The following is a 22,352-nucleotide window of genomic DNA, read 5'->3' as shown; positions in this document are numbered from 1 at the left end:
CTCCTGTCAGGCAGTTGTAGGGAGCCATCAGGTTCCCCCTGAGCCTTCTCTTCTCCAGCCTGGACCCCCCAGGTCCCTCAGCCGTTCCCCATCATGCTCCAGGCCCTGCACCAGCTCCGTTGCCCTTCTCTAGCCCCGCTCCAGCACCTCAATGTCTCTCTTGCAGTGAGGGGCCCAGAGCAGAACACAGGATTCGAGGTGTGGCCTCACCAGTGCCCAGTGCAGGGGCACAGTCACTGCCCTGGCCCTGCTGCTGCACTGGTGCTGATACAGGCCAGGATGCTCTTGGCCTTCTTGGCTGCCTGGGCACAAGCTGCTCATGTTCAGCTCCATCAGTCAGCATCCCCAGGTCCCACCCAACTTGGTATCATCTGCACCAAATCCTGACCTACCAAAAGATGATTCCTCAGAAAGACAGTGTCACTCCTGCCCCCTTACCTCTATATTGTGCCTGCTTTCCCAGGAATTAGTTCCAATGCCACTTGGGAAGTCCCTGTTGGGATGACTTGGCCTGGTTTTCTGCCCATGCAGCCAGAGACAATGAGCCTTCCTAGCAGTGCCACGTATGCTGGGACGTGCTGTCCTACTCTCTGTGTTTGTTTTAGGGGATTAGAAACATGCCTAGAACCAAGTGCACGTTGGAAATGATGTTTCACACGCAAAACAGTCTGGTTTGGAGGGAAATAGCAACGTTTCTATGATTAAATGAAAATAATTGGGGCTAAATGGGAAGGAAAATGAATTTTCCTTGCAATTACTTGGATTTATTATAAGAAAGAATGACATACCTTGTCAGTTTTATCTGCTCTCCACAATTAATTTGGGGTCCTTTGTGTCATTAATGAGAGATTACCTAGCTTGGTGAGAAGTTCTGAGTATTAGAAATGGGCTTTATTGATACAGCTTTGAACACCAGTGTGCTCTTCTGGTCCAAAAACCCCTCCTGCTCAAACTCAAAGAGAGTAACATGGCTATTTCCTTAAATTATTGTGCAAGCATATGGAAGTCATTCTTTTGTCAATGGTTTTGGTGTTAAAGCGCAGAGAAAGCTGCTAACATTGTTTGCTCTCCATAAATCCTGCTTTACTATACGGTTCTTCCTGAGCTACCCAGGTAGGGCTGTTAAATCGTACGAGTGCTTGGGATTTAAAAGAAAATTATATAGTTTATTTGCTCTATAAGCAAATACTGATTTTATATTATATTATTTATATATATACTATACAGTACTTTGCTCTATAAGCATCGACTTTCAAAAAACCCATCAAATCCTGTTGTATAGTCTAAAGACAGAAGGTGCTTTTTTGGGTGCAGATGAGTGTCTAAAGTATCCGCTTCAGCTCTGGTGAGACACACAAACCTTGCAAAAGTTTAACCAGTGACCGAAGTAGCACGACAGAGGCATGTGGTGAAAAGAGTACAAGCCCCAGATATCCCCTCTCCTGTTTCACCTCTGTCATTCTCCTCTTTCTCCTCCAGCCCAAAGTCCTGGAAAATACGGTTGCTTCTCGTATGACGCTACTTTGTTTTTTGGATTTTCCTTGTATTAGGCACCTGGTTTTGAGACACGGAATAACAGCACCCTGCATCCCAGAAGTGTGCAACCCTCATACTTAGCACTGTAATTATGGTCTCTAGTCCTTTCCAAACAATTTCTATCACTTCAGCTTCATTTTTGATTGCAGCTAAGTGTTGACGCAATGTTTCCATAGAATATGATGCAACTTCTCTGTCATCATGATACTAAATTGATTCAATTTATTGACTAATTTACCACTAATTGTATACAATGATTATAGCTGGCTGGTGCCAGGTCAGAGCATCTCCTTTTGTGTGAAAAAATAGGGCTGTTTTTCTTTTCTCCCTTCAGTATCTTTTTATTACCTACACTGCATTTCACTTGGTTTTGTTGTCAGTCACTCATCCAGCATCACATAGCTAAGTGTACTCTTTGTTACTGTTCATAACTTTTTGCTCTCTGTCTTTGCAATTTATCACTATTCATTTTGCTCTTTCTCTTCTTCTTGTCATCCTCTGGATCCATCAGGAAAAACTGATTCAGCCATTGGAGCATCCCTGAATTCCTGCACAGTGAACACAGCTGCTGAAACCCCTCTCCTTGCCTCTGGTTCTGGCTTTATCTGCTCTGGGAACCCCCAGCACTGGCCCTGCAGACATTCTGGCAGCCTTCAAGCTCCTGGTGTGTTTTCAGAAGCAGATGTTACTGATTTGTACAGCATCTTTAACTTTTCATGGGAGGCTGACACATTTAGTGTTGCTTCTAACCAATTGCTTTCCTCATCTCTACACTTCTGATTTCTTTTGTTGTTGTTTTTCCTTTTTTTCAGGATATTTTTTTTATTTCTATGCCATCCTTTGCCAACCCATCCAGCTATGCCAACCACCTCTGCATTTCTGCACCCCAGTCTCTCCCATGTAGCTCTTCAAAAGGAACATATTCCATCAAGCCTTTCACACTCATTTGGCAAATGGCATGAAATTTTGCCCTTTTAGTGAGATTCCAGATTAGCTGGTCCCTGAAGCTGATGCAGAGTGAGTCTAAACATCAGAGTATGTGTCAGGCCCTATGTGGCATGTACCAACCTCAATGGATGCAACCAAATTCCAGTTCCCATTCCTGTTTCCTGCCCATACAGCCTCCCTGGTCAATTTGTGTATACTACCACCAGGGAGAGGCAGTCAGTGGTGACACTTCAATAGCATTTTTATTTGGGCTGGGCATCATCCCTGTTCCTTGTGGAGAGGGTTAACTGGTGATCTGGTCTGACTGCTCGTCCTTATCTCTGGGAATGATCCAAACCCAAGGAATGAACAGAAAAAAACCTCACAAAGAAACTATTTTCTGGGGTTTGTACCAAAAGTGACATTTTGGGTTGAGTTTGAATTTTGCTTTTGGGCTGTTTTGTTTCCTTTACAAATAACCAAACTCTCATAGAAGTGACAAGGAGAACAAGCTGGTTTACTTTTTTAAGCTAGAGAAAGGGGGAAATAGGTAGAAAATCCCAACCTTTTGATCTAGAGACAGAAGAATCAGCCAGAAGTAAAGGATTTTCAACACTGTGTGTGGAAAATCAGTAATAGCAGAGGTAAGGCTATATTAACTATACTTCCTCAGCTTTATACAAGCATTTATAAAACACGAATGAATACCAGAGGAGAATATTTTTATTGACAAAAAAGAATTCAAACACAAGCTTTTAATACCAATATCAGGAAAAACCAGTTCATTTATTTAAACAGCAGTTTGGAAATCAGAACCAACCAAACAAAAAAGTAGTTACTTTCCTATGGATTTGGATTTTGGAGTTAAAATCTCTTGATGGCTTCTAGGGAAGCCTTAGGTCTGTAGTAATTGTCAGGAAACAGCATTGCTGACTACAGCACAAAGCAGCTCAATTTGTGCTGATTTGATAGGCAAAGCCTTTGAAACCAGGGGAGCTTGTGGAGGAGTCAGAATCTTAAGAAATGCCAATATTATTTCAAGGGAGGGTGTGGAGAAAGCTCTATTTCCAAAAGGAGTGAAACTGGAAGGTAATTAAACTCAGCAGCATCCTAGAAGCCAGCACAAGGCTTAACTTCTGAGTTCAACTTGGACTGAAGCTCATGGCTGAAAGCTGATATGCGGTTTTCCTAGTGCAGGGAGAGTTAAAGCATGGTCTAGCAGGGCTGTGGCCTGGATATACTCTATCTTGAATGCTGAGACATAGCAGGTAGACCATGCAGTGATCTGGGAAGTGTGGAGAGTTAGGAGCAGAGTGCTGGTTTGCGCACTGTTATTGCTGAGGACCTCATCTGTGTCTTGAAGATCATCTGCATCAGTCCACCTTGTATGAATCAGGTTTAGCTTTGGTGTTTCGTCAGTGTTGCCAGGGGCTGAGCAAGCAGCCCCTGAAGCGTATCTGCACTTGTGTCTCATGCTTGGAGTAAGAAAAACTACTTTGAGAAAGGAAGAAAACCATAAAAACTCTTCTATCTTTCTCTTCTTATGGGGCCCTGTTATGAAGGAAGGTTGGTTGAGTAACAAGACCCCAGACATGCTCTGATACATTAACACCGCTGAAAATGCTAGCCACAGATGCTGATTCCTTAACCTGTGCTACTTGAGCACAAGCCAATTTGTAAATGTTGAATAAAGGATGTGATGAACTCCTGTTTTAATGAGATAACCAAGAAATGGGATTTGCTTCATATCTTAAGAACTTAGACCATATCAGATGTGTAATAAAAATATTTTCTATAGGTTTTTAAAATATATACATATATAAGCTACCTTAATTTTTAATGCCCTGTCAATATTGATGTGGTCTCTACAGTATCTAAGTGTAACTAAGTGAGGCTGCCCAGCAACCTTCAATATACCTCAAACAGTGATTACAAAACTTGAAGCCTTGACCACACTGTAAATGAAACCTGCTTGAAAGTGGGATCTGTAACTACCTGCTGGGCCTGATCCCACACACACTAATAGTCAGGCTAAGTCCACTTCTGACTGTTGGAGCTGGATTAGGTCCTAGACACAATCTCAGTATGATGTGTTTCCAAGCCTTGTTGGCTGGGCAATGATAAAGGCACCTGAGGGAGCTACTGAGACCCTTGAGGCACTTCCTGGTAAAATAAAAAATACTAGATATTTCTATTTAGAATATTTAGGGACATCTATAAGCATCTTAAGACAATTTGGGCACATCTATACTTCATTTTGGAGAGAGGCCCAAATTGACTGTATCCCAGACATGGCCTTTGCTCAGACACTGGGTGTAGAATTCAGTCAAGCTTAAGCGAGGTTGAGACCTTGGGCATGATGATGGAGCAAAGAGCATTCATGTCTGCATTCTTCTCACAGCATCTATATCCATATATCACCTGGTCTTGCATACCCAGCCCACGTGAGGAGCTGGCAAGAAGAGCTGAAAATGGAGTGCTTGCAATGGCCCATGGGGCTCATGCCACCTTCATCAAAGACAACCTGAATCTGGTGACAGAAGTGGAAGGGGGTGAGACTGGAGAAGCACACATTACTGTCTGGTCCACTGAGGACAGCAAGGATGTGCGGTTTGGGCTGTGCCATCAACACACAGCCAAATCCAGTTTGTATTCTTGTTTAATCTAGCTCTGTGTCTAAAGCAAATTCAGATGTGTTTCCCATGCAAGGTTTGAAGTGGTGTAGACAAGGTGTGAGGACCAGATCCTGACCTAATGCAGGCAAAATACACCATTACCATTGGCCTGAGCACTTACTCTTGCATTATACTTTAAGGTAGGTAGCATGAGAGTTCTCCTGCTTCAAAGAGTTAATATAGGGAATTTGACCACCAGCAGAGGAAAGTTTCTCACTGAGCTTTCGGTTCATCTGCTCCATGTGCCTGGTGTTTTTTCTGGCTTGCCGGAGAGACCTCTTGACTTTCTTCACCCGATCCCGCAGCTGCTTGTTCCTCTTCTCCAGCGTTGCCACTTTCTGCTGCAGCTTCTTCACTCTGTCCTCCTCCTCAAACAGGGCTTTCTGCACTGAGGAGCACATGAGCTGAGGGGACAGGAGAAACAACACGAAAGCAAGTGAGCTTCACACAAAAGCTTATTAAAGCAAGGGGTTCCTTGAAACACCCCCCAGCTCTACAAAAGCAGAATGCTTTTTTTGGAAGTTCTATACTATTTTCATACCTTTTTTAGTAAAATCCTGTCTTTCACTTCTATACTCAGAAAAGACCAAAAATAGCTGATTTTAATGACACTAATGATCCACAATTACTTTTATGAGCTGTTTTGACAGACCTGTCCAGCCCACTACATCGGATTTCTGGTATGAAATGAGTTTGGGCCAAGGGGTGTCACTTTTGGGAAACTCTAGGTTTGATTCAGCTTAGCAGCCTTTCAGAAACCCCAGACTTTGATGCAAGCCTGCCCTTTGTTCTTTATGTCAACATGTGAAATAGGGACAGCACCCACAAAACACAGACTGCTTGGGTTTGCTTTTTCAAGAACTGAGTTATCTTAAATATCTCATTATATGGGCTTCTTCCAGACAAAACCCTAAAGGGTAAATTCTCAGCTGTCTCTAGAAGCATTTAAAACCCCATAACTTTAATAGAATTGATTTTTTGAGGGGGTCATTGGCTGAAAACTGCCCCTCGCATTCAGCCTCCTTCCAATGTATTGCAATGTTGCCCCCAGGAAGGACATCGAGCTCTTGATGTCCACTCATGCCTTTGGCTCTTAGGTAGGCAAGAAAAAAAGCCAGCTTCAAAGCTGCTGCACCCAAGGCATCACTAGAAGAGCAGCTCACAGGGCATCTTCAAATTCATTGCATTGCATGATGGTCCAAATGTAAAACATCTGTTCTTCCTCTACTAACTCATCCTAGGATGAGTCTGTCTCAGCTACATGTGATTGCCGTGTTCAGTCTCCTGTTTCTGACTTGCTTCCCATTTGTAGGTCCAGCAATAGGAATGGGATGAGAAACACCAGCTACAAAGGCTGCTGGCTAGTTTCAGTGCAAAGGAGTTGTGTTCCTGATGGACAGTGTCACTTGGGATAGGATTCAGTTGCCTTCTCTTAAGCAGCTAAAAGTGAGACTTGTGTCCAGGCTCCTCTCTTTTGGTTTCCCCTCTAATGTCTGCAGGGAGAGAAACCCTTCAAGAGGGTGGAAACAAGTGGGAGGAATCACTGAACACAACTCTCTCTTTTCACTGGCTACGAAGGCACCAAGTTCCATGGGCCACATTTTGCAAGCAGGAAAAGAGAAGCCACCATCAAAATCTATTTCTGCCTGGGGTGATGTCCCTCCTTCCTTCTTTTGCTATGAAAAGCATCCTGAGATATTTTATTGTGCAAGTGGGACTTTCAGCTAATTCCTGCACTGGTACAATGTGAGCAGAGGCAGAGTCTTCTGCTGCATTTATCTCCTATATACATCTAGATTATTTTGTGTGTGTGTGTCAAGCACTCCTGGAGTCTGGATATGGGTTTTCTCTGGCAGAACATTTGGAACAGACAGGGAATCTAAATAAACAAGTAAATCCTCACTGTGATGATGAAGGATTACATGTTTCTTTCCATCTTGCTTTGTAGTATTTTCAACAACTGAAAGTAGGGGAGGGAGCCCGCTCTGATGAATAACATTTCATTTGCTTTGGAAACCCCCAGCAGCTGAAAGCCCTGGCCAGTCAACACAAACACAGCAACTGCTTTCAGTCCCCATGAGCCCTTGTTTCTGGTGCAAAAACACTGCAGTGCTCTGCTAAAAGGCAAATCCTTGCTCTGGCCATCCTCTCATAAGGGTTCTTTTATAAATACATACAAGGGAGACTGGGAGCTCACAGATAGAGGGCCAGAAATTGCACTGAAGAGGAGGGAGTTCGGTTTTGATGCCAGCTCATTCCAAGTGCTGTTTGAAAACAGCCAGCACATCTTGGCTTTTGTGTTTGCCAAACCCTTGCAAAACTTCAAGCAGAACACTTCTTGAATTTAAATCCCTTCAAAGGAGAGCACTGAGTTAGGAAAAGACATTTGCTGGGAAGGCAGGAGGTGGAAACTCTACCTCATGAGGGATTTCTTGCCTTTTCCATCGATGCAGTGATAGGCATGGCATATAACATAGTCCAATGCAGAGGAACAAACAATTCACACAGCTGAAGTGTGAGACTGTGTGAACCCAACCATATCTCATCTGTCTGAGCTGACTGGTGGGGGAATGGTAATATCTGATGGCAGACATCAGGGATGGTGTTAGCCTCATCCCAGAGGCACTCCCAAACTTTCTGAGGTTAGTCATCTGTCAGAAGAGGTAATCCAGCTCTACAGAGCCACTCAGAAACTTCTCAAACACCATCAAAAGCTAACCAGCTCATTTGCTTTTGCACTCCCTCTCCATCCTGAAACCCACCATTTAGAGTTTAAATTGTCTGGATATATCCAGAGAGATGACTGAAGCAACACAGTTATAAAACACTGGGGTACTGTTGGACAGGCACAGCTTTGTTTACCAACAGGGTAGGTGATAGGAAGAGCACAGCTTGATAGCTGGATGCCTGCCTGCAATCACAGGACTACCAGCTGAAAAATAAACTCTTTGCTCCTTCTACATAGAATCATAGAATCATAGATTAGTTAGGGTTGGAAAGGACCTCAAGATCATCTAGTTCCAACCCCCCTGCCATGGACAGGGACACCCCACACTAAACCATATCACCCAAGGCTTCATCCAACCTGGTCTTGAACACTGCCAGGGATGGAGCATTCACTACCACCCTGGGCAACCCATTCCAGTGCCTCACCACCCTCACAGTAAAGAATTTCTTCCTTATATTCAGTCTAAACCCCTGCTGTTTAAGTTTCAACCCATTACCCCTTGTCCTATCACTACAGTCCCTAATGAATAGTCCCTCCCCAGCATCCCTGTAGGCCCCTTTCAGATACTGGAAGGCTGCTATGAGGTCTCCACGCAGCCTTCTCTTCTCCAGGCTGAACAGCCCCAACTTTCTCAGCCTGTCTTCATACAGGAGGTGCTCCAGTCCCCTGATCATCCTCGTGGCCTCCTCTGGACTTGTTCCAACAGTTCCATGTCCTTTCTATGTTGAGGACACCAGAACTGCACACAATACTCCAAGTGAGGTCTCACGAGAGCAGAGTAGAGGGGCAGGATCACCTCCTTTGACCTGCTGGTCATGCTCCTTTTGATGCAGCCCAGGATACGGTTGGCTTTCTGGGCTGTGAGTGCACACTGAAGCTGGCTCATGTTCATTTTCTCACTGACCAACACCCCCAAGTCCTTCTCAGGGCTACTCTGAATCTCTTCCCTGTCCAACCTGTAGCTGTGCCTGGGATTGCTCCCACCCAGGTGTAGGACCTTGCACTTGGCATGGTTAAACTTCATGAGGTTGGCATCAGCCCACCTCACAAGTGTGTCAAGGTCCCTCTGAATGGCATTCCTTCCCTCTAGCGTATCAACAGAACCACACAGCTTGGTGTCATTGGCAAACTTGCTGAGGGCACACTCAATTCCGTTGTCCATGTCAGCGACAAAGATATTAAACAAGACCGGTCCCAACACCGATCCCTGAGGGACACCACTCGTTACTGATCTCCAGCTGGACATTGAGCCGTTGACCACAACTCTTTGAGTGCGATCATCCAGCCAGTATATGAGGAAAAATAAGAAGGTGGAGTCCTTCCATTCTCACACACTGGTCACAAACAGCAATTGTCACAGGGCTCTGCAGTGGGGATGATGTTTAAACAAGGGTGTTGTCCTACCCTTGCTCTTACTGCTAAGGCTGCAGTTCACATGGGTGCAACCAAGGTGTTGAGAACTTTGCAACTGCAATAGCTAGGAGCGCAGCTCAGCCAGTTTAACTAATCCAGCTGCTGAACACACAGGTGAGAAGTTAACCGGCCCTTGGTCCATGTTGCTATTTGAATACCTGTTGTTTACAGCCAGATGAGATATCCCAGCATTGCACAACCTTCCCTATGGAGCCTATCTACAGAAAAGAATTTCACACCCCATTTTAGCTGGTATCATGCATCCAGAAATGTGGAGTTTGCATTGATGACCATCCAGAGCAAATCTTAGTCCAAAGGCATTTCTAGGACTGGCCTGGGCTGCTATTCCCCATCATAGCTTGGCACAAGTACACTAGAAGGTGGTGATGATGGGGCAGTTTATGCGATGTTTAAGGGATAATGAAATCTCTATCCAACAAGACAGGTCACCGAGGAGCCAGTTCCAATTAGTGCCACTGAAGGAAAGGATGGATAGCTCACAACTCCTATTCCCATATGGTATTAATAGCAGCAGTTAAGCAATGGCATACATGCCCCCAGACCTGGGAAACAAGGAGAAGGACCAGGAAATAGCTCCTGAGAAAAACTAATGGGTATTTTCATAGATTTCCTTTAAGTTATGCTCTCTAATGCCCCAGTGTTCAGAAGAGTTATTTGTTGTGGAGATCTCTGTCTGCACCTCTGCTTGTTTCGGTTCCACAGTTATGTTAGCAAGGCCTCCTCAGCAGTAGTTAACTTGAGTCTAGAGCATTATCAGAAGATGTCACAAGAAGGGTAGTACAAGAAACATATAGGGTCTTGGGATTTAACCCAGACAGCCTACAGCTGTGAAACTACAAATTAAATACATCTGAGTATTTGTGTGAAAAGTCCTGTCACAAATAGACCCAGTTTTGAGTTTCACCACATCTAGATGATTTACAAAATCTGTCCATCTGCCAAACAAATCAGCACTGTAACAAATAAAACTGATTTTTGGAGCATCACGTTACAGGCATATGAGCCCTTTACCAAACACCCTGAACTGACATATATATATATATATAACAATTGCCTGATTGACAGACACATATATCTGCCTTCTAGAAGCTTCATTTGAATGGAACAGTGGCTAGGAAAAGCATGATGGCAGTATTCATCCACCACAAATTGTCCTTAAATGGCTGAAGTTAGTGTTACAGAGCTCAAATAATTCAAAACCCAGCAGTGGCACCCAAGTCTTACCTTTCATCTACTAAAGTGAGAGGAGCTGAGTTTTAGCTAGCTCCTCATACATGTTCCCTTGGGGCAGCACTGCTAAAAAGCACTGGAGCTCCACTACCTAAAAGTTTTTCACTTCAGGTACCTTAAGAATACCTTTCACATCAGTCTTTTTAGACATTTAGATATAGGGTGTCATCAAGCAAGATGACTGTAGGAATGTCTTTGAATGTGTGACAGTAAGACTGATCTCTGCATGGACATGACGTGAGTTTAGAAGACCTGGCCATGGGTCATTGCTTTTTTGCCCTCAGATCTCCTTGCTGACTCCTGCACTGGAGCAGTGTGTAGTCAGGATACTCCTTTAACATTCTAGACAGAGCATTGCCCCTGCACAACCTATTGGGAACATCTGGTGGAAGAAATTAATCTGGAAACACAGCCCAAGCACTGCAGGTTGAGGAGCACAGGTCCTGCTGAGCCTCCTTTGCACTGCATCCCAGCGAGCTCACCCCATCCCCACACCGCTCCCCTCTTGCCTTTCCCTGCTGGAAATCTGCTCTGCAGCAAAGGTAAAAACTGCATTTGCTGTATGTTGACTTGCTGTTCTGTGCTTTACTGGTGTTCAAGTTATATAAAACATCTTAAACCAAAACCTTATGCAGCATGAAGTGCGTACCTCCAGCTCTATTTGTCTCCGCACTGCAGTAATTCATGAACTCTATCTCAAGGGGCTCAGTAGCCAAACACAGCTCTTTATTTTAATTTAACTCCATCAGGACTCATTTTCCTAACCCCTCTGAGCTGCTGGGGAAGCTCATAAGGGCACATAGAAAATGTTCACCTCTCCTGGCCAGGGTGGTCCCCTTTGAGCCCTGCCTTGCCATGGCCACATTTCAGACCCTGAGCATCACTTCCTCCTTCTGCTCAACCCCTCTGAGCAGGCTACATGGCATGAGCATTTGGATAGAAAGATGAACAGTGTGGCAAAGGGTAACAGGAAGGGTCTGGCAGCAAAGGGCATTGGGTTTGGGATAGAGTGACTTAACCTCCACTTGTCAGAACATTTTAGACAAGACTAACACTTCTGCTGAAGTGTGGAAAAGCCCCTGTCAGCACTGCTAAACCATCCCCTTGGGTCAAGTGGTGGGGGAATGGTAGTGCTGGGTTAAACCACCTCTGCTTGCTGCAAGACTGCACCTTTCAGAGGTACCGAATTGGGGCCCCAAATGCAGATCCAGCCTCACTGGCACTAATGAAGACAAGCTGGGATTTCACTCTGGGACTTCCTATGAATCACCAAGATACATAAGAAGAGAGAGAGAATTGATTGCAGCTGTTCTTATCTTATGTTACTGAATGCTGGGTCAGCATTTGCCATGGGAGGTGTAGGGCTCGTGGCCTCCACTTCATTTGAAATGCTAGAAATGGGGACTTTACTGGGGTATGAAGCATTGCCTGCAGATAGCCTCTGCCAGGCCCCACCCCCCCCCCCCCCCCATCCCAAGGTGCCTCAGCACTTTTCTTCCCATTTCACTGCTCTCTAAAAGCAGATTTTCACCTTAAACTCCTAAGATGCAGCCAGTCAAGGCAAATCACCTCACCTTTCCCAATCATCATTGGAGACAAATGGACACATCCAAGGGGAGATTTTTTCCCTACCTTAGACACCTGCCTCAGGTGGACCACTTTTGGGGACACATCTCCATTGCCTCACTAGCTCAGACTGAGATGGATCCCACCCCGAGTCCCACTAAATGTCAGCTGGCTTCTCTATCTACCTGGGGCAGGTTGCAAGGGCATCATACAGATACTGTTCTTGGAGTTTGGAGAACCTTGCCCTGGAAACACCCAAATCCATGTCCGTGGGCAATCACGAGCCTTTAAAAACAGCCTTGTTTGTTCCAATCTACATCAAACTGCTGCTTGGTGGAAAACCATCCCAAGAATCATTGGAGGGCTTGCCAGGGGCAGCTCTTGGACAGATTCTTGGCAGGTCTCTTGGGTGATGCTTGGCACTGACATCCCCATGAGTAGCTGAGAAGGGCCCACGTACCAGGAAGATGTGAATGGTGTTTACAAGCTGTGACATAAGGTCTGAGTGCCAGCAGCTCCATCAAGGCACCAACTCAGCACAGAGGATGGTTTACTCACAGGGAGGAGAGGTGCTCACAAGGAAAACCACAACCTATCCTTGCTCTTAAATGATGATCTTAAACTGAACAACAGATCTTCTAAGGAAAATATATTTCCCTGGGATTAAGTGCTTTGCAGATCTTCTCTGGCAAGTGTCTGGATTGTTGGTGGTTCTCATCTGCAGTGGGTGCTGGAGGCACCCATTTCAAAACCCTACCCTTTGCCTTTGAACTCACAGCCCTTGCACCTCTGTTCCCAGGCTGGGGTAGTTTTACAGAACACAGGGGGATTAGGAGGCACTTGAGGGCTAATGAAACCATGGATGTACTTAGAGAGAGGTTCCTGGTGCCCAAACCATGTCTATAGCTTGTGCTGTGTCATTGGTTTCCCCAGACACTTTGAAATGCTGCTGAGGGGAGGATGCAAAGACACCAGGGGACAGTCACTCCCTGCCAAGACTGGGGATGGAGGTGGAAATGTCTCCAGACTCGTCACTGCCAGTACCCAGGAAGGGATCAACACCTTATTCCCTACACTTGCAAAGCAAAAAAGGCGATGGTTTAACAAGAATAGAAACCATACTCATCAAGAAAGCAGGAAAGAGGAAAAACAAAAGGTGTAGGATATGAGCCAGGCTGCCTACCACAGGCACCTCTCTTGTGCCAAGTGAGCAGATAAGTCAGTCCTGAGAGTAAATCCCTAAACTGCCTGTCCAGGCAGTGGGAGACAGAAGGTCTCCAGGAAGAGAAAAATAAATCAAGAGGATAGAACCTCACTCTGGGGCATCTCCAAGTCCCTTTCCATTCCTCTCTGACCATGCAGGCAGCAAAGGAGGCACACCAAGAGCCAGCCGGCTGCTTTTCCCGTCACTCCGAGGCGGAGGGGCTCTGCTCTTGCCTTGTTTCCTTTGAAAACGTTCCTCCGAGCGATTCGCCCAAGATGCCACAGGAATGTGGTGGTGGATCTGAGAGGGGAGCGGCAGTCAAGTCTCGTGTCTAAGTGGTTTAGCAGGAGCAGCCGTCCTCCTCCTTGCCTGGCTGTATTTACGGAGCACTGAGCTCAGTGCTCAGCTCCATACCTTGTGCTTTCTTCGTTCTCAAGAGCTTCCCAGCCTTCTGCACCACTCCTAGCTTAACTCAGGGCAGTGTTTACCCTTTGAGATGAGTCAGGGTTGGTGGGAAGCAGAGGGCCTTACAGACATCACAGGGGTTTAGCCCCCAGAGACAGGCAGTGCCTCCTGCCACCTTTTTGCTGAGACCCACGTCACCCCATTGTGATTCCCTCCATCAGAAATACTCAGGGTGGCCAGTGAAATAATGAACTGTGGGGCAGCACATGCCTTCATAGCGTGCAAAAGCAGGGACAGCAGTCACGACACTGTTTCTGTCTCTCCACCCCTGTTACAGGGGATATACAGAGCTCACTGCAAAGGCAGATAGCTCATGGACTTTGCAACACAGCTATCTGCAAGATACAGATTGCAAATACAACCCAAGCATCAATACAATACAACACAATACAACGCAGCAACTGCTCTAGTTCCTTCTACGTACCATGCATGGGTGGTAGATATTCCTGATACACCTCTGTCCTGTTCCTGAAGAGTGCACAGTGCAGGCGGATTAAGATTAAGCTGCTTGCTTATAGGGAAGTGACACTTAAAGTGCACTACACAGCCCAATCATGCTGAGCTTAAAAGAAAACATTTTTAATAAAGGAAAACAAAGCCTTTCCTCTGTTGCTAGAAGCAACTTAGGTGCTGAGAACAAAAGCAGGTTTAAGTCTACCTGACAAAACAGGCTTCCTAGAGTCTGCATTTTGCTCTGCCTGAATGCTGAAAATGACTGAGTTTCAGAATTACTGCTTTTGCCTTTCCTTTTTTTACCCCCCTTTTTATGTGGTGCTCAGAGCTAGGGATGCAGCTGCAGCTGGGCTTCAAAAGTCTCTGTAAGAGGCTTTTCTTCTATAACATGTACAAAATGTTTCCATTTCTACAGCTACCAAACTTTCCAAATCTTGCTATCCACTTTAATTTCCAGCTCATCTTTTTCCCCACCTCATGTTATTATTATCACAATAAAACTAATTAGGTCTGATATGCCTTAAATTGCTTTGCCAATATACCTTACCTCAAGTGTATTGTACTCCAACTTGGAGTTGCTGTGTGACCACATCTCCAAGCTAAACTTGTTTTACTTGGCTTGTATTTCAATAGGATTAGGTCACCATTCCCCTCATACATACACACAGCAAATTAATTAAATACCAAGAAAAGGATAAAACCAGCAGGACCCAGAAACAGTGCATTGTGTTCGACCTTCTTCCTGATGGGAACACAGGGAAATGAGAAACTGCTGATCGGAACAGCACAGCATCTTAAGCTTTGCTGCTGTTCACTGAAATGTCAGTGTAGACTTTTGAATGAGCTGACCTCTACTTTATAACACCTCCCTGAACCTTCATTTAGTTTAATGGTCCTGGTTAATAGACTGGATACACCCTATAGCAGGGTAGCAGTGCAGGAAGTATGATACATTCAAATACACCACCCTTAGATTCAGCTGAAGTTGAAAAAAACAGCATCAGCTGGTGAGGAAACGTATTTTTTAGTAATTTATGTGAGAATAATATTAGTTTAAACTAGGGTGATACATAGTTTGGGGACTTTAAGTGCAGTTTAATTCAGACTAATGTATGACAACTTGTAGGAGTTCCCTGGGGGTCCTAACAGAGATGGTTGATGCTTTGGTGTGGTATGGATGTCTGAGAGCTGAGGTTGGGATTAAACATAGCTGTAAGGGGTAAAAAAAGTAATAGGTGGGAGAGCTGAGCCGTAGGAGTATGGGGGGCACATGGAAAAAGGGAAACAAGATTGATTAAGAGCTTAATGAATTCAAAAGCTCCTTTGGGCAAGGTAATGCCAGACACGACTCCTCTACAGGTTCAGAGCACAGATGCTCAGTGCCCACATCTCACCAAGAGGAGAAGGGAGGGACTGAGATTAGTAAATGTAAAATAAAATATGGTTCGAAAAAGCCTTTGCTTCTCTGTCATCTCTAAGTCAAGATGAGGAAAGAGGGAAGCAGAGCAAATCCCACAGGCTGGGGGGGGCATTGGCAAATGGCCACAGTGTGACTGCAATGCACTAGAAGCTGCCTCTCAAGAAGACACAGAAACAGGGACATTCACTGTAAGGGGAGTCCATGTCTCCCCCTCCACTCAAATTTATCATACCTAGGGGAAGTTTTATGCACACGAGGAGAATCCATGCTGAGAAAGGCAAATGTTTAAAGTTAACGCAACATCTATAAAAGTCATGTTCCTCTATAAATCCCTCCGTTCTGAATGTCTTGGCTTTGTACTTCACATACACTGCTGCAGCTCAGCTGTCTTTACAAACAGATAGGATTTCCTTGGCTGCAGGCTTGGCTGGAAGCACTGGGCATGCACTGCTGCTGTGCACAGCTTCTGGAGTTATAAGGGCAAGTGAAGGTGCCCTGGGACAACCTGCTGTCCTTGGCTGCTGAGGCATCTACAGCTCTCCTGGGCATGCATAGAAACTGCTGGAGCCATTTTACCTCATTTGTTAAGCCCATTTAGCTGTAGAAAAGCAGGGGGTGTGAAAAGGGCATACTCAGACCTGCATTTACTTGTGTTTGATGGGTTCTCTGGGGTTGTCTTTGCACCACCCTGCTTAATGCACCTAACCTAGGTCCTGGATGGGAAATACTGGCTTTCTGGGCTCTTCCTACAGTCAGTGGAGAGACAGATTCCTCTGAAGGATGAGTAAGAGAAACTGATTTAGAGCAGGGAGCAGGCACTCAAACAGAGCTGAGTTGTATGGAAACAACTGTGACACCATGCTTAGGCACACAGCTGGAGACACCCCTGCCATGGCAGGAGCAGGACAATAGGTTCCAATTAAGTCTTTCTCTGTAAGCAATAAGGGACCTGTGAAACCTTGAGGGTTTGCTCTGCTTTTGTGAGACCCCACTTGGAATACTGCAGACAGTTCTGGTGTCCTCAGCATAAAAAGGACATGGAACTGTTGGAACAAGTCCAGAGGAGGCCACGAGGATGATCAGGGGACTGGAGCACCTCCCATATGAAGACAGGCTGAGAAAGTTGGGGCTGTTCAGCCTGAAGAAGAGAAGGCTGCGTGGAGACCTCATAGCAGCCTTCCAGTATCTGAAGGGGGCCTATAAGGATGCTGGTGAGGGACTATTCATTAGGGATTGTAGTGATAGGACAAGGAGTAGAAGGCTAAAACTTAAACAAGGGAAGTTTAGGTTGGTTATAAGGAAGAAATTCTTTACCATGGAGTGGTGAGGCACTGGAACAGGCTCCCCAAGGAAGCTATGGCAGTGCTCAAGGCCAGGTTGGATGAGGCTTGGAGCAACCTGCTGTAGTAGAAGGTGTCCCTGCCCATGACAGGCGGGTGAAACTGGCTGAGCTTTAAGGTCCTTTCCAACCCAAACCGTTCTATGATTCTGAACTATGCCAGTGGCATTGAAATGAGATTGGATGAAGCACAGGGGCTTGATGACTGGCATCTGCCTGAGCTGCTCTGCAAGCCCAGAGTAAAGAGCAGACCTCGGCAAGGAGCTGTTTGCTGTGCCCAGCGGAAGCAGCCTCAGGGGAGGTCAGTGAGCAAGCAGTGACAAACAGGCATAAGCACAGCAGAGAACCAGGTTCAGCCCTTATTCAAGCACGGAAATGCCACAGGTTGCCACAGCGGTGAAGTGGAAAAGCTTTGTGAGGTTGAAGAACCAAAGACAAAAGGGGTGGAACAACAAACATCTGTGATCTGCAGGCACTCTCTGGCTAATGTCAGGAACCAAAGAGGCAAAATGCCTAAGAGACTAATCATCAGCTCTGAAAAACAAGCTCCAAGCACTAACATCTGGCTGACAGGAGCTCACTGCTATTCACAGATGTTCCTGTCCCACCAGGCAGCTCAGAGCAGCCTGTCCACAGCTCCAGTCGCTGCATAGGCTGTAAAACCTGAAAGGGCCCTGGACCACCCTGGATGCAATAAATGGGCAACAGGCTACTCTGAGCATGGCAGAGTTTGGCAAATAACCAGTCTTCAAGGTGCAGAGATGTGGTATTTAAGGACCACCCTCCCTCTTGCCTGTGCTCAAATGGCCCCAGGCATTCAGGGCATTAATGGCTGTTTCCATAGAATCACAAGCTGCAGTTTCACTCGAGTACAACCCCTCAGCTAGGGTTCTGTTCCTGAGCCAGGATATCAGTTCTCAGTAGAAATTTTGGGTCAGTGAAATGCAGTTATATTTTAAATTCAGCATCATATTTAATGGCCAAAGTCTCCCTCTGCTGCTTTGCTCTGCTTCATATAGACTCAGAAGCATCAGAAACTCCTATCACATCCTGCACAACTTAATGCGTTATACAGAGAAAAGCTTTGCACACAGGACTGGTTACAATGCTCATGGAAAATAAGGTCTTAAGGTAAGGGCAACACAGGTCTCCCCATACACAAGGCTGGAGCCCTCTTTCCAGACCAGTTTCAAGGAAAAGAGGATTGCATCTATAGCTACACTGGATAAAATGCCCTTGGGCTGATGGATGTCCCATGGCAAACTCTTCCCTGCAAAGCATCTAAATTATAGAGCACACGCTCCACTGCTGGTTAATGTTACAATGGTGGTTCTCAACTGTTAAATCCTAAGTTAATAATTGTGTTGGAGCAATATAATTACATAGCAAATGCCACACCACCACACAGCAAGTACATGGCAATACCTCTGAGCTACAATTACAATCATGCACTGCTTTGGTTTTTGGCTCTTTTCTGAATAACTGCCCCATGATTTGAAAAATCTTGTAAAATCCTGCTGTTATGTGCACTTACCTGTAAAATCTGCTATTGTTCCTTGAAAAAATATTTAGGTAAAGGTACCAAACAGATCTCCTGTAAGTCTGTGTTATTGTTTGTATATTTGAGTGCATACAAGGGCTTTAAATCTGATTATGACATTAATTTGCTCTATCAGTTCAAAGTTCTTCTGTGGATGCTCATTTTGCTTTGCTCACATTTCCCTGACACAGAAGTTATCTACGCTTTCACCAGCTTTGTATTGCATCACTTGAGCAATAGCGAGAGCCAGGCTCTGGATAGCTCCAAAGAGCAGATAATCTGAATTGCCCCAGCCTTCCTGCAGTAGCAGTCACAGTATCACAGAACCATAGAATGGTTTGGGTTGGAAAGGACCTCAGGATCATCCAGTTCCAACCCCTGCCATGGGCAGGGACACCTCACACTAGACCATATTGCCCAAGGCTCTATCCAACCTGGCCTTGAATACTGCCAGGGATGGAGCATTCACAACTTCCCTGGGCAACCCATTCCAGTACCTCACCACCCTAACAGTTAAGAACTTCTTCCTTATATCCAATCTGAACTTCCCCTGTTCAAGTTTAAACCCATCACCCATTGTCCTGTCGCTACAGTCCCTGACGAAGAGTCTTTCTCTGGCAACCTTGTAGACCCCCTTCAGATCTGCACCATGCGCCATCTGTGCAACCCCACAAGAATTACCTAAAGTCATAGCAGTAAAGACAAAAATAACCCCAAAAGCCACTGTGAGGAAGCCAGGACCTGGCCTCCAGTCTAGTCCCTTAACTAGGGCACTTGCCTTGTCTTTTGGCAATGGTTATTTTGGAAAAGCAAAATCACAATTATTTTGAGCTCTGTTATCTGCACAGCTTGTTCTCATTAAGCAACAAGTGTACTTCACACCTAATCAAAGAGGGCCAGTAAAGTGAGTGTCCTAATCAGAGGAAAGGAACTGGATGTTTCCACTACAGGCAGGGCAAATAGGGGAAAAGTAGTCCCAGTGACAAGTATTTCTCTGTGCTTCAGTTCCCTCTCTCCAAAAATGGGGATTAAAGGACATCTGTGATTTGCAGAATTTCCTGAGCCATTATAGTCCACACCAGAAAGGCCTGTATTAAAAGTCTGGATAATGCTGGGACAGGACCAATAGGGGAGCCAAGATCTACGGTCAGATACTTCATTCCCACGCAGAATGATCTCAGTGCTTCTCTGTGCACGTTCAAAATATCAGCCCAAACCCAAGATTTTTCCACGAATGGTACTGCTAGGCATTGCCTACCCCTGCAGCCTTCTCTCTGGTGATCTGGAAACATATTCTCCAGAAAAGATCCTGGATAAATTGCCTGACACTGGAGCACACTGGTTGTGCTTACAATAATGAGGGGTTTATTCAAGAAAAGTTTGTCATTTAAAAGTTGGATTTTTCTTTGTCACAGATCAAGGCATTGAAGTCCATAGAGAAAATCCTGGCTATGTGTATCCTTGGCTTGGATACATGAGCACTGTCCAAGAGATTTCAGTGTGTGCTGTGTCACATTCATAGAATCATAATCATTTAGGTTGGGAAAGACCTTTCCAAGCTCTTTTCACTGTCCCTTTATGACCAATGGGACAACTTCCAGCAACTGCCTTCACTGGGACATGGAAAACAAAACCAACCCTTCTTAAGGCATCATTCCCCTACGGGGACAAATTGGGTACAAGCAACAACATGCCAATGGTCACACCTTCTGTTCTTCTGGACCTGAGAGTCAATAAACCAGCAGGGAAGGCAGCAGAAGAATACACAAGGAGTTTTTACAGGAAGGGAAGGCAACATTTATTCTCACTCATCATCTAAGATAGAAATTATCATGAGTTTGAGGTAATGTGGAAGAGCACAGAAAAAAACATGGCATTAAGCATCTAGAGAGACTAGTAAAGACCTTTTCCTGCAGGTATTTGAGGCCTCTCACCATCAACCAGTCATGATATAGGGTTAATATATGTCAACTGCAACACAAACTCAGCTGGAAAGACTGGATGACCAGTTTGTTTAATCTGATTCCTATCCAGGCTGATCTCTCAGTTCAGCCTCGGTCTGTTTAATCCTGTTAATAAGTACATCACTGTACTGACATGCAGCACCTACACTTTGCGTGGAAGCTGGTGTTACTGTAAGACAATCAAACTGGTGATCTACACTACTCCCTTAGGACACTTGTGAAGAATTTCAAGTGAAAAAGCAGAAAAAAAGTCATAAAACGTTGCACATTTCAAGTGGTTTTTTCCTTCCATATTCTCCTCACCCTAGAGATCCTGCCACTTACTAAATGTTTATCTAATCCCTTCCTAAAATAACGTTTTACCATGGAGAACTTTGCGAGTGTTTGGGAGGGGGAGGAGTTGTTTGCTGTTTTGACGGAAGGAGAGAAACTAATTTATTTCCTAGCTGAGATTTATGTGTCAAGTTTTAGCTCGCAGCCAGATTTTTTTTTAGCCAAGCTATAAAATCTGAAGATAATTCCAACTCTCCATCCTCAGTGACTTTTATGAAGCAATTCCCCATAAGTGTAAAATAGAAGGGGACTCCGCACCATGGAAGTTTTCAGTGGAAATGAGGAGATCTGTTTCTGCACAAAAGGGCAGGAACATATGTCAGTCTAAGCAGAGCTGTCAAAAAGCAGAAACTCAGCCCCTGCTTCCTAAAAACTGGTGAACATGTTAATGAACCTGTGTCTCTTCTATGTTTTGGATGCAAACTGAGAGCAAGGAAGAGGTTGCACTTGTCCATGGGCAAAGTAAAGATGAGTTTTGCTTGAGGCATCAGGTTTTCTGCAAACTTAAGAGCAAATGCCTTGATGTGTTACCTTAAAGACACTCCTTGTCTGATGAGCCTGTTCAGTTCAGTGTTAGTCAGCTGGAAGGTGTTACGCTCACATCTTCCAGTAAAAGTCATAGGAATCCCTCACTAAGCATGTGCAATGTTGCCATGCCAGACCCAGAGCAATGGTGATGGCCTGGCCCATGCCTGGGCAGTAAGGTGTCTGGAGCAGCTGCTTGTGGACTGGATCAAAGTGAAGAACAAAGAGTCAGCAGAGATGAGTAACTATGTGTGCCAGAAACCCACAGTGAGACTTCAGTGCCTGAAACTCAAAGTCTCAGCTGAGACACTGTGAAAAGGCTGAGGCTTTGACTACATACACAAAAGAAAATCAGTTGGAGCAAGAGGAATATACCTGCACAGTGACGCTCCAGATGTGTTTGGGTGAACACATATACAGAGAAAAGGGATCAAAAGGTGTATGAAGGACTGACAACGGATACCGTGTGCTCCCATTAGGAGCTGGTGCACACAAACAGGCACCTGGAGCAGGTGGCTGATTTTCCACCAGTGGGAATCTAGTCAGTGCGCACCAAAACCTCTCTGTGAACTGAACCAACATTTGCCAAGCTAAACTACATGTCTTCTTCCCACCAGGCTCATTGCCTGTCATAAAGGAGATTGCAGTGATTTGACATGTCTTCTTGTTGACAAGCCTATGATGGCTGCTGCTCCCATAGGTGTTTTGCCTGAGCTCTGTGGCTCAAGAAACCTTCAAACAGTAGACCTCACAACCATTGCACTGCATGCAGTACAACTGGTTTCACATTTGCCTCCCATCCTTCCTGATGTGCTGGATCCAGCCCTTGGAAGTCTCGGCATTGAGCTGATGGGGACCCCTCTCAGCTCAGCTGAGGATAGAAGGTGGTGATGAACATGCTGTGCTGCTCCAGGACTGTGTAATACAATTGCAACTCGGAAACAGCAGCTCCCCAAAGAGCCATCTACTACCACAGCTCAACATATTTCTCTCCCTGAAGTTTCACTAGAAAG

At 45.2% G+C, this 22,352-nt stretch overlaps 1 protein-coding gene across 1 annotated transcript in view; it reads right to left on the bottom strand.

Annotated features, from left to right (window-relative positions):
* Positions 1 to 3,168: 3,168 nt before the first annotated feature.
* The window catches only part of CCDC3 (coiled-coil domain containing 3), a 40,547-nt gene continuing 21,363 nt past the window's right edge, over positions 3,169 to 22,352 (bottom strand). Inside the window, exon 3 of the mRNA XM_013127543.3 lies at positions 3,169 to 5,542. Coding sequence (XP_012982997.2) covers positions 5,267 to 5,542 — 276 coding nt within the window. The 3' untranslated portion in view covers positions 3,169 to 5,266. The remainder of the gene's footprint in view (positions 5,543 to 22,352) is intronic.

Source organism: Melopsittacus undulatus, chromosome 5 (assembly GCF_012275295.1).
Source record: "Melopsittacus undulatus isolate bMelUnd1 chromosome 5, bMelUnd1.mat.Z, whole genome shotgun sequence".
Taxonomy (NCBI): domain Eukaryota; kingdom Metazoa; phylum Chordata; class Aves; order Psittaciformes; family Psittaculidae; genus Melopsittacus; species Melopsittacus undulatus.
Note: the sequence above shows the minus strand (reverse complement) of the source record. Positions and strands in the feature narration are given on the sequence as shown.